General features: G+C 38.9%; 1 protein-coding gene across 1 annotated transcript in view; it reads right to left on the minus strand.

Moving 5' to 3' along the window:
• LOC126194861 (uncharacterized) overlaps positions 1-13,102 on the minus strand; it is a 38,528-nt gene extending 25,426 nt beyond the window's left edge. The window contains exon 1 of the mRNA XM_049933206.1: positions 12,625-13,102. Coding sequence (XP_049789163.1) covers positions 12,625-12,996 — 372 coding nt within the window. The 5' untranslated portion in view covers positions 12,997-13,102. The remainder of the gene's footprint in view (positions 1-12,624) is intronic.
• Between the last annotated feature and the right edge of the window lie 403 nt (positions 13,103-13,505).

A 13,505-nucleotide genomic window follows, 5' to 3' on the forward strand; every position in this document is an offset into this window, starting at 1 on the left:
TGTCACCACCACTGTCTCCCTCTTACTGCTACTATCTCATCACTCCTTCCCACTGATGCTGTCTCCTCACACTGTCACTACTTCTCACTTCGTCATTGTCACTGTCATACACTCTGACTCTCATTAGCACTGGCTCCCAAATGCTTCCCCTTTCTTCTTCTCTTTATCCTCTCCCACTGCCACTGTCTCCTTCACTGTTTTCCTAGGAATATTCTATCATTGTCAATATCTTCCACTGCCACTGTGTCCCTCTCTTTCCCCCAAATTACCACTGCATCATACTTTCTATACCACAACAGCTGTCTAGTACCTTCCGCTATTTATTACTTTTATATCTCTTTCCCACTGTCACTGTCTCCTCTCTCAGCACAAAAAAGCACAAACTTGTTCACATGCCAAAATTGTTGGAATATTTTTTAAAGAGACAGAGGAACGTAGAATGAGGTAACTGGTACCCCACTTTTCAATCAGAGTCTTTTAAACAGGAACATATTTCACTGGTTCTGTTGTTTTCTCTGCTACAACAGGGCATATCACAAATATGAAAAGAACATTATGGTTCAGTAACATTTTGATAGTTTTCTTACGACTTGTGAAATAGAAATATCATAAAGCAAAATTAATTTTACACCTCAGACTGGATTTTAAGTACACATTTGCTTCAGTACTACAACATGGGGTTCCAAGAGCCCTTCTGATGGTAACAGAGATACTGCACATAGCAGTCTTGGAATCCACAGCTCAGTTTTGGTATCTTGAAAATAACGTTTTTTGGGTGTTTAGATAAATATTTTTGAAAATGGGAAGATAGCATTTCTAGAAAAAAGCTTAGAGAATGTACCGTTAAAATTTGAGCACTTTGCTGCTGTTAGTTATTTAGGTATCTGCTGCTGATGGTGAAAAAATGATGAAAAATGTTTTTTGGGGATTTTTCAGGAACCGCCCATAAACTAAATTGAGCCTCCATAAGCCCCTTAAGATGCACCATGGACCAGATCTAACACAAAAAGAACCAACTGATTTGCTCCATTTGCCAAAGTTGGAGGAAGTGTATCATATTCAAACTCTGACCAAGTACTGTAGGATAGTTACAATTAGATGATCCTTCTGTTGGGTGTCCAAATGGTCCCTAGCCCAAAACCACTTGACCCTATTTTTCTGTCCCCAACAGAACCCGAGGTTCCTTTACATTCATATGTAAATGTGGCTGCATGCTGATCATCAAAATTATTTATTTTTATTTTTTTTATAGTACCATTGTAAGTTAATAGTTACTGTCTAACATTTTGGATGACCTGAATTGGTGAAGTGTGTGTGCAAACTTCAGCTTCTTTAACGATACGACCTACATGAGATGGTCAGCTGACTTTCCTAGCTGGTTAGCCTGCTGCTGCAAACTCCCTTTCTCTTCTTCTCCACAGTATATTGCTGGGAACAGGAATTTCTCAAGGCTAATTCTACTTATAAAAATAAGTAGACGTAGACAGTTTCTTTTGCTTCACTTAATGATGTATATTTAAACATCAAACTTTTACAAATCTCACTCCCCACATGAATAAATACTGTCAAGTAAGTCTACTCGCATGTGCAAACATTAGAAGCACAGTTACATTTACAACAGAGTTGGCTTGCCAACCACAACTATATTATACAGAAATCATACACCTATCTTGTCTCTAGCAAGTTCAAGTTAAAAGTTACTAAAAATCTTTTTCCAATCAACTTTTCTATCGTCACTAACAATAGTCACAGTTACAAAACAGCACAGAATACCGCAGAAGTTCCTCGGTTCTGCCACAAGCTTTCATTACGACTTCCATGGTGCTACCAACAATTACTTGTCTGTGCCGTTCGACTGCAGTGTCTACTGTCTTTGTGCAACATAATTCAAACCTGCACACACACACACAGACAGGTGACGCACAGTAGACAGGGTTCCTTTCTCCCACTCACATCTAAAATATCGCGTGTTCGAGATGGTGGAAAGCTGAGTGATTCTAAATTTGTGCAGAAATTCTCGAAACACTACATATCCCCCCATCAGATTGGACATGCAATATTTTATACATAATCATTATGTACATAACATCATTCACAACAACACTCTTTCCTTATTTCCAATTGTAAACTGCAGGTGTTGATGACACTTGAGTATTCTATTTCCTATTTCTATCCTCTGTACTACTTTTCCTTTAGTATGTACTAGCTTCATTAACTGTTGTAGTTTGGAGGAACTTTGGGGAACATGAAAGTGTTCCTTTTGACACTCGTAAACTTGCATAAAACATATAAATGCTAGGGGTACATAGAATTCAAACTTTCCAGAATAATCCCTACAAAATTTTGTGACTTTTGTCATGATAGTGTCCCTTTTCACTAGGATCAATACCTATAGCTTGCCTGTTGGTTGACCATATGAGAGCACTTCCTCTTTCAATTTTTGTAGGTACACCCCTTTATAAAACATTCCTATTTCTTAGGCAACAGGTCATCCTATCTCCATGTAGGTACACCTGCACTATATACTTAAAAAATGCTGGGTATGCCCCCCTTATCTTTTCTGAGTAGGCCTCATGGTTCATTACCCCAGAATACGTTCCTATGTATACTATAATTAAGTATTTTCTGGTAAAGTAACAAATCTACTCTACACTTCGCATATACTTCTTAATACTTCATCTAATCCCTAGAGTCCTCCCCTACTTATCAACTTCTACACTTCCAGTAGGTACCATGTCTGTATACACTATTCGGTAGATAATATGCTTACTTAGGCTATTCGAGTCCCACTATCCTACAATTTGTCACTTTACCAGAGTATTTATTATACTGACTTTTCTTAAATGACTATCACAATCAATTCCACTCTTGTTTGTGTTCTTTTTCTTTGCTCACACCTCCTTCTCATGTACACTCAATGTAGACTTAGAGAGAGAGAGAGAGAGAGAGAGAGAGAGAGAGAGAGAGTCATGATTTATCTGTTGTTGTAAATCATGCTACTGTAAAATAGTTATTTAGCTCTTCATATTATATTTTATTTTATACAAATATAAAATACTCCACTCATTTCATTCCATGCCAATATCACTTTCTTTCTTAGTCTGTGATTCTCTTGGATTTGTTTTTTTAATTATTGTCATATCCAGTTTTCTAGGTAATAAGGTTATAGGATTGTCGTTGCCGGTTGTAGGTGGCATGTGAGGATCTAAGAAGACTGGCCGGATATTACGATGGGCAGGCATGGCCTTAGTAAGGGAGTGCATTCATTTCACTTGGAAAGAACTTGATGGGAATGCACGCACCCTCCTCACATGCCACCTACAACTGGCAATGACATTACCAGCCTATCTGTGGGAACGGGCCGACTGCAGCATGTACTCCAACAGCGAGGTGCAAAAACGGGGCTCTACATCTAAACAAATCGGCAAATTCGACAGACTAGCCAGGACTCAGAAGACAAAAAAGGAGATGAATGACACCAGAGCCGTGGTCAATTTGACTGGAAAAGAATTGGACATTGCCACAATCACAGTCCTCAAAAAAGGACTGAATTTCACCCCCGTACCCAGAACGATTCCGAAAAAGAGACATTATCAGCGGCACGGAAGAAGCAATACGAGGGCTTCCAAAGGAGGAAGCAGAGAAAGTCAGATAGGAAACTTGCAAATAATCGACAGATCTCGATTACCTAAAAATAATATATCTGCGGAAGAATGAGCAGCTCTCCTGCCCCTTAGAGATGGCCCCGATATAACGATCCTACCAGCGGACAAAGGGAACGCTACAGCGCTATTAAGTACTGCCGAGTACCGGCAGAAAATAAACCTTCTGCTACAAGACGAGGCCTACAAGAGGCTGAAGAAGGATCCAACCCCGACAATGAGTAGAAAGACGATAGCTCTGCTGAAGAAATCTGACCTAACTGAGCCAATGAAGAAGTGGCTGTACCCCAGAGTGCCAGCGATACCACGTCTCTATGGACTCCCAAATCCATAAGGAAGGGGTACCTCTGAGACCGATTGTGGACTCCATCAACTCTCACAGTTACGAACTTGCTAAATACCTAGCGACACTGCTCAAACTCCTTGTGGGACACTGCAACCACCATGTGAGAAACTCAGCTGAATTCGTAAAAATACTCAGGGACATGTGACTACAAAGGGAGGACCTGCTCGTGAGCTTCGACGTGATGTCGCTTTTCACGAAAGTGCCCCTTCAAGACTCCTTGGCACTTTTAGCCCAGCACTTTGAACCACAAACAGTCAGCCTCTTTGAACATGCATTAACGACCACCTACTTTCAGTGCAATGGGGAATTCTTCAAGCAGATCGACGGTGTGGCCGTGGGCTCCCCATTGGCTCCTGCGATTGCAAACCTGTATATGGAAGATTTTGAGGAGGTGGCCCTTCAGACTGCCAGACAGAAACCAAAGCACTTATTCCGCTATGCCGACGACACTTTGGTCGTGTGGGGACACGGCAAACAGGCACTAGATGAGTTTCTTGAACACCTCAACAGCATCCATCCGAACTTCAAATTTACAATGGGAATGGAGGAAAATGGATGCCTCCCCTTCCTTGATATTTTAATTAAGAGATGGTTCACTAGGCCATGCAGTACATAGGAAGAAGACATGCACAGACCTATACCTTCATGCAACAAGCTGCCACCATCCAGCACAAAGAGAAACAATACTGACCACCCTGGTACATAGGGCGCACGCAGTCTTTGACAAAGACAGCCTACCATCCGAGCTGCAACACCTGAGGGAAGTCTTTCACCAAAATGGCTACAGTGAAACGCAGATCAACAGGGTGCATAAAAGGAAGAAGGAAGCAGTGAGAACCCCAGAAGAAGAAGAAGGCAAACGACTCGCATTCCTTCCATACGTGGGTCCGCTCACGGCCAAAATTGCACGACTTCTGGGCAAATACAATATCAAAACCATTCTCCGATCACCACTGAAGACGAGGCAGCTCCTAGGTTCTGCCAAAGATGCGCTGAACCTTAACACACCAGGAGTATACAGCATACCGTGCGAATGTGGAAAACAATACATTGGGCAAACAAAGCGCTGCATATCTAAATGCTGCGAAGAACATACCAGATGTGTGCGACTGGGTCACACAGAAAAATCAGTCGTAGCAGAACACAGCATAAATGAAGAACACACCTTCAACTTCGAAAACACGAAGGTACTGTGCCGAGCATCTGGCTTCTGGGAAAGTGTTATCAAAGAATCCATAGAAATAAGGATTCACGATAACCTGGTCAACAGAGATGAGGGATACCAACTCAGCACAGCATGGAACCCTGCGATAGCGGCATTCCATCGGGAGCGCGCCCGTCAATGTCCTCCACCGTGGATGCAGACAGAAGGCTTACACCGAGAACCGAATGCGGCCGCTAGGGGTGACTGCAATCCCCACCACCGCGCGCACGCTGCTGGTCCACCGCAGCCACCAGAGGTCCAGTGGAGGGGGGCGACCGCACATACAAATAGCCTGCTCTCCACGAATCTCGACACTTTGACAGAAGATGGGTAGTATGACACTTCCCGAAATGTCGTGAGATATCAACGCTATCACCCGGCTGGAGACCCGAGAAACCTTCATCAATAGTTTACGCTGGGAAAGTCTATAGTCACAAGTATTATTCTCTTTTACCTTCTGACAGATTTGACAGGCTCTAATTGAAGATGCTACTTTATGCCATAGCTTCTTAAAATAATAAAACTTATTCATATGGACTATACACATTTTGATTCCAAAGTGTCCATATCCTGTATGAACATACCACACAAGTGTGTCCTCCATTACCTCCACAAAGCATAAACGCCAACGTTGTTACGGTATCTCTCTAAAACAAATTATGACCTATGACTTTCCATTTTCCTACTTGATTAGAAGGTAAGGAATTCAGGATACACATAGTAAACATTTCTGTAAAATAGGGATCATGATGGATATTTTCTGTTATTCTTTGAGCCATCTCCAGTACCCTGATGTTCCAGTATTCTACTGACATAAAATTAATTGCAAAAATAATGCCAGGTCCTTCTGTAAGTTTTAATTCTTCCATTCCATGGGTAACCTAGACAAAGCATCCAGTACAATATTCTCAGAACCTTTTACATACTGTATCCTAATACCATATTCCTGTAAGAAAATCGTCCATCGCATTAATCTACTGTGTAACAATCAACTACTCATTAGAAAGGATAGAGCTTGATGATCTGTATAAACATGCATTTCTGAACCCCATAGTAGTGTTTGAAATTTTTGGATTCTTCATACAATTGCCAACAGTTCTTTTTCGATAGTCGTGTAATTTAATTCATTCTTGTTTAGACTATGGCCAGCAAAAGCTATGGTTCAGTGTTCTACATTATTTAGATCCCACTCTCCTGGGAAAAGTTCTGCAGCAATACTGTAATCAGATGCATCTCTTCAAATTTTAAATGGTTTGCCCATAACCAGATGATGTAATATGGGTGATTCGACAAGTGCACTTTTAATGCTTTCAAACACATTGTTTGCCTCTTGATCCCAAATCGACGGTACTCCCTTCCTTAATAAATGTAAAATTTTCGGGTCGTTCAGTTCTTGACCTCGTATGCACTGTCGATAGTATCCTGCCATACCTATAAATCCCTTCAACTGTCTTACATTTCTAGGGTGTGGACATTCTTTAATAGCTTTGATGCATTCAGGGTCTGGTCTAATTCCGTGCACCCCTACAATATGGCCTAAAATCTTAAGGTCTTGGTGAGCAAAGTACGAGTTAGACAGTTTCACTGTAATACCTTTCTCTTTAAATTTCTTCAGGGTCTCAATCAAGGTTAGAGAATGTTCTCCCCAAGAAGCTGATATTAGCAGGGTACCATCTACATATATTATTAAATCCTTCAATAAACCTCTCCCTAATGCTTCAGCCAGCGCACATATAAACATGGATACAGAAATATTAAGTCATAATGTCAATACATGGAAATGATATGATTTACCATCAAACAAAAATGTTGTATACTTTTTTGATTCTGGATGTAACCTAATTAGCCTATATTCCACAGTCAGGTCCATTGTGCTAAAAAACCTTGCTTTCTCAAATTTGGATAACAATTAGTTGATGTTAAAAGGTCTGTCTCTATATGTTTATTCACTGTATCACGTCTAACACTAATCATACCCCACCTGTAGCTTTTTTCACCACTACCAAAGGGTTATTCATTACACTAGAACTACATTCTATTATATTGTTATCAATCATTTTGTTGATTTCCTCCTTAACAGCTTCTTTCAAACTTACAGGTATTGGATATGGCTTACAGAAGAATGGAGTGTCATCTTTGATTTTGAACTTATATATGTAGTCACGGATATTACCTGGACGATCAGAAATACTACTTCCTATTCCATTAGAATTTTATATAAATCTCATTTTTGTTCACCAGTTAATATTAGAGATTTGTTAACCTTGTCTTCTATGTCAATTTGATGTGTTACTTGATCTACATTGTCAGTCATGGGTGACAGTTGTGCTGTAGCTGTTAATCGCAGACACTGACACTCAGTTGTTTGCTTTCCAATACAGCTATCTGTCACAAATGGTGTCCAATATCTACTGTCCCCTTTCCCAAAACATAGAAGATTTTCATCAAAGTTTAAGATGACTTTAAATGCTAATAACCAATCTAAACCAAATTATATATCTCTACTGATATTCTCTACTATTAACAGTGTTTGATGAAATTTCCAATGCTGCAGTGCACTTGAGTTTCGTCCTTTACAATCTTACTTTTTGTTCCTCTTATTCCAACTATATAAACTCCAGTTACTGGCAATAATGGTAAGCGCTGTTTAGTCTGAACTGAGTGATACTTCACTCCCTGAGTCAAAAATATGTTAACTTCAGAAGTCTCCACAGTCCCTACTATTACAGGTTGTGGAGTGTTGATAACTAGGTTTGATTCTTCTAGGAGTAACCATTCTTTTGTAGGTATTCTGTGCATGAAATTAAGATACTTATTATGAATCTCTACAACCTGGGCCCTGGCCCTGGATCCAGATCGCACCACGTTTTCCTCATTATTACTAATTACTGGTTGGTTACCAAATCAGGATATTACATTACCATTCTGGATTCTAGAGTTACTTGATAAAAATTCCTGCAAGGTTACTGGACCTAGATTCGAAGGTGGATGCTTCTTTTGATAATGGTCATTGCAATTCTGCTTATTATACTGGCATACTTTCACAATGTTCACTTCATGCTGTTTGAAATTATTCCCACTATTCCTTTTTGAAATTCGAATTTTCCCCTTGATGTAAAGTTTCATTACAGTCTTTATTCAGGGCATCTAGTGCATCAATGAAGAATAACAATTCTTCAACCATTTTCCAGCCATTACACAAGATGTCTTTTCTTGCATAGATGGGTACTCATCTAATTAAAATTCGAACCAACCCCTCTTCCTCCATTGGCTTATCTAAAAACTTCGTCCATGTTAGATGCCAGTTGAAATATTTCCTCATGGTACCCCAAGTATTATTGTAAAAAATGGTTCAAATGGCTCTGAGCACAATGGGACTCAACTGCTGTGGTCATCAGTCCCCTAGAACTTAGAACTACTTAAACCTAACTAACCTAAGGACATCACACACACCTATGCCCGAGGCAGGATTCGAACGTGCGACCGTAGCAGCAGCGTGGCTCCGGACTGGAGCGCCTAGAACCGCACGGCCACCACGGCCGGCAGTATTATTGTAGTATTCTTGGTCTCACAAATCTGATATTAGTTTCGCCTGTGCACTAGCAGACCACTAATTATCTTTAAATTTCTTCTGGAAATCTCCCCATGAAGAAAAGTTCTCAATATTTACAGTACCCCATTCTGAGGCTTCCCCTAAAAGGTACCCCACAGCAAATTCAATCTTTTTAGAATCTTCCCAGTTCTTTGGCAAAGCTTGGTTGAACTTTTCAAAAAATTTGTTAGATGTACCTCTCTGTCAGGCTGGAATTTAGGGAATTGTCTTGATAACCCAGAATTCACTCCCCATTTCAAATCAGTAGCTACTTCACTAGTAAACACAACATTGGGTGAAGTTCCTCATTTTTCTACTTTTTCCTGGACAAGTTTAACTTCTCTCCAGAGTTCATCTATGCCCTTTCGGGTACCATTAAGTTCGGGAGAAGCCATAGGCAATGCATTCCCAGAGGCTATTCTCTCAGTGACTTTCCGATCTATAATTTCTTCTACCTGTTCTTCCAGACTACTTACATTTATAACATCAGAGCTTGCTATCTTCTCTTTGAAGCTTCTTTCTACACTGTCTACTTGTGTACTTACACCTGTAATTTGCAATTGAATGACAGGCATTAATTCGCTATGCTTATCAATGCTCTCTTTCAAAGTATGCCATCCCTGCTTTACAGCATTAAACTTAGCATTACAAACATCCTCCAATTATCCTAACTTCTCATTAATCTCTGATTCTACACTATTATATTTCTCCTCAATATTCAGTTTGAATCTTTTTGACAGATCCTGAAAATTATCTTTCTGTTTTTGACTGAAGTCAGTAAACATTTGATTTACATGAACATTTAAAGAATCAGCCAATTCCTTCTTTAAATCTAATTTCAGTTTTTTTACTTTACTAGTTAGGGTGTCAAATTCAGTCTTTAAAACATCCATGCCTTTGCATAGATTACTAAATTCTTTGCTCTGTGCATCAACTTTGGCATTTAACAAACCTAGATTTGTTGCTTGGCTACTCAAGATTCCACTCTGGTTATTTAGAACTATGCTCTGAGCATTTAAACTAGAATGTACCAAACCTATTTCTTTACTTAGAGTTGCATTTAGTTCCTTACTTAAAGTATCATTTTGAGCAATTGAATCTGTCCTCTGGTCATCTAATTTAGTATTTAATTGTATGTAAAAACAAAGATGATGTGACTTACCGAACGAAAGCGCTGGCAGGTCGATAGACACACAAACAAACACAAACACACACACAAAATTCAAGCTTTTGCAACAAACTGTTGCCTCATCAGGAAAGAGGGGAAGGAGAGGGAAAGACGAAAGGATGTGGGTTTTAAGGGAGAGGGTAATGAGTCATTCCAATCCCGGGAGCGGAAAGACTTACCTTAGGGGGAAAAAAGGACAGGTATACACTCGCACACACTCACATATCCATCCACACATATACAGACACAAGCAGACATATTTAAAGACAAAGGGTTTGGGCAGAGATGTCCATCTCTGTCTCTGCCCAAACCCTTTGTCTTTAAATATGTCTGCTTGTGTCTGTATATGTGTGGATGGATATGTTTCCCTCTATTATATTGATATTAGTATTTAATTGAGTACTTTGATCTTCTAATTTATCATTTAAAGGTTTGATCAAATTTACTAATTCCAACCAGTTAGGTCCTTCTTTTGTAGCTCTCATAGCCATTGTTGGTTCTTGAGTTTCCCCAACTTGCTGTTCGTTATTCATATTTTTACCCACTTTGGACCTTGTGAGCATTTAAAAATTAACTTTAAGTATAATAACTACACTAATATAGTTCATGCATCAGCATATACCACATTGTATTCAAACAATAAAGTTCTGTTTTACATTCACCCGGCATAGAATTTGGGCTGCGTTGATGAGCAGATGTGTAATCAGCACCAGTGAACAGCAACTGGTGCCTGTGGCGTCTGATGTTTGTTTCCGTGTCTGCATCCCCTCAATGTGTGTGAGAGCTGTCTACTCCCCACACCAGATCTACTTAGTCAAAGTGCTCTTGGCGTATTTCTTCTTAGAGGAACACACTGGAATCTCTTTCACTATTTATTGTTGTACTGCCTACAGATGTGCTGAACTGAACGTCTTTTTTTGTCTTTTTGAAATTGATAGTGATACCTTTTGCAAAAAGCCACTCAGTAATACTTTTAAAAACATTATTTACTGTTTCTTCTGTTGCAGTACATATGTTTGGATTCATTACAATACTAGTGTCATCCACAAAAAGAACTAATTCTGCTTGTTGTATTTAAGATGGAAGGTCATTTACATTTATGAGAAACAACAGTGGACCTAAGACAGAGCCTCATGGAGCACTGTAAGTGATTTCTCTCCAGACAGAAGAATGTCCACTCCTTACATTGGTTGCATCACTAAGTATAACTTTCTGAATTCTTTCAGTTAAATATGGCAGTATCCATTGGTTTGCTATACCATTAATTCCATGAAACCTCAGTTTACCCAGAAAATTGCTGTGATTCACACAGCCAAATGCCTTAGATAGGTTACATAAAATACTAACTGATGCTACTATGTTATACGGTACTTAAAAATTTGGTGAGTGAATGTGTAAATGGCATTCTAAGTTGAGCAACTCTTCTGAAATCCAAATTGCGATTTGCTAAAAATATTATCTTTGCTCATGTGGGATACTATTATAGAATAAAAGACCTTTTCAATAATTTAGAGAGAATTCAACAGTAGATATAAACTTACTACTGTTTTACTGTTGATGGATATTAGTTACCTGAATAAATTCATGGAACATAAACTCAAAGCCTCTCTTCCGATACGCTAAAGGCTACCCTTGTCAAACTCATTCTACTCATTTTTTTTTTGTGTAATTTCTGGTCAGTAAAAGTGAAACTTACTTCAAAATAAATAAAAAGTAAATAAAATGTTTCTTCAAGATCTTTTATATTATATATTTGTTCAATAAAGCGCTCCTCAGTCTAAAAATTGGTTTTGTACCCATAGTATTTTGTCAGAAATGTTGCTTCTGGAGGCAATTTTCCCTTGCTTTTCTTGAAGCTGTGGACTACTTGCCCAACCACATAAAGGATATATGGGGGGAGGGGGGAGGCAAACTACTGAATGTAAGATGTGAACAATGTTATGATTTAACATTTTTTGCTGATGCAAACCTGAACCAGTGATAGAAGTCATGCTAATAGCCAGAAAAGCTCCTAATAAGGATGATAGATTAAATGTGAAACCTTTGAACAGAGAGGAAAAAACAACAAAGTGACCCATGGCACTTAATATTTAACCACCAAACAGTTCCATCTTATCTTAAATCAAGGAAGAGTTCTATCCAATGGACATTACCACTAGAAGCTGGACCTGAGGACTACAGCATATCTTTATGGCTGGACAATTTTCAGAAAGAAAACCTGCACCCTAAAGAAAAAAAATCACAGTAGTGCAACAACTAAATTATAGTACACAGAGGGCACTGAATAGACTGACAGAATTGACACAACATAAAGTGAAAATGGTTAAGTGGGGCTAGATGACCAGTGTGAATGTGGTGAAACATAGCTGTTTCAACATTTTCTCATGTGCCCAAGGATTGATGCTGCTTGCACAGTGCATGACAAGGCTAATAAAGCTGCCGTGTTTTGGAAGAAGAGAGTTTAGACATTCTTACCAGGACACAGAAACTAAGGTAATGAAGTATTTAAACATTAACCCTCATAATTCCATAATTGTTTAGGTAAATACTTTGAAACAGCCCAAGAATGATCTTTGACACTGATAAGATTACAACCAATGGAAAAGTTATTCAATATCTGTAAATTCCAATATGTATGCAAAGTGTTCTTACCTCATCAGAATTTGATTTCTCGCCTTTGCTGGCAACACATGTTATATTGGCCCCAATTATTTCTTCTTGGCCATCTGGATATTCTCTTATTGCTACAAGACCAACATTCTGTTGTAGTGATTCTTTCCACATCATTCTAAGTTCTTCCAAAGATGTTTTATCTCCCATTAAATTAATTGTCTTGCTAAGATCCTCATCCTGGACAAAATGTACCATCATGAGCTTGTCAAGAACCTCTTCGTGCATTTCAGGAGTGATGTCCTGTATTCTATAGAGAAGCTTAGAACCATCTGCTAAAATTGTTTTGCCTTCACATCTTGCCCAAACTTGCGGAAATGGCACATCAGCTGGCCTCTTCCAGGTGGATGGCATTCTGTATATTTTGATTCAGCAGACATACAACAATGACAACTAGAGAGTTCTTGGCCTTCTTATAAGGTGTAGTTTACTGAACTGTGTGAATTAGAGGTCATTATCTTGGCTATGAAACGAAGTAAGATCTTATCTGGAGTTGCTGTCATTTAGGTTGGAATAACATGATAAATGTCAGAGACTGTTTACAAGGTCAGAACTGATTAGTAGCATAACACTTCTACTTTTATCAAACACTCCCGCCCATTGATATTTCTTTCCTTGTCTTATGTAACCACATATTTCCTATAAATCATTTCCAAAGACAGAGATGCAGGAAGTGTTGAAGGGCAATACATTTGTATTAGCAAAGAAATGGGAAACAAATTGTGTAAATTACAAATGTGCAGCTTGTCTTGTCCTAAATAGTTTAGACCTGCAATACAAATATGAAAGTAGAGCTTGAACTAAAGGCAAACTGATGAATAAGTCAGAATATTTAATTGACTGGCAGTTTCAAATTATTTTGA

Source organism: Schistocerca nitens, chromosome 7 (assembly GCF_023898315.1).
Source record: "Schistocerca nitens isolate TAMUIC-IGC-003100 chromosome 7, iqSchNite1.1, whole genome shotgun sequence".
NCBI classification, from domain to species: domain Eukaryota; kingdom Metazoa; phylum Arthropoda; class Insecta; order Orthoptera; family Acrididae; genus Schistocerca; species Schistocerca nitens.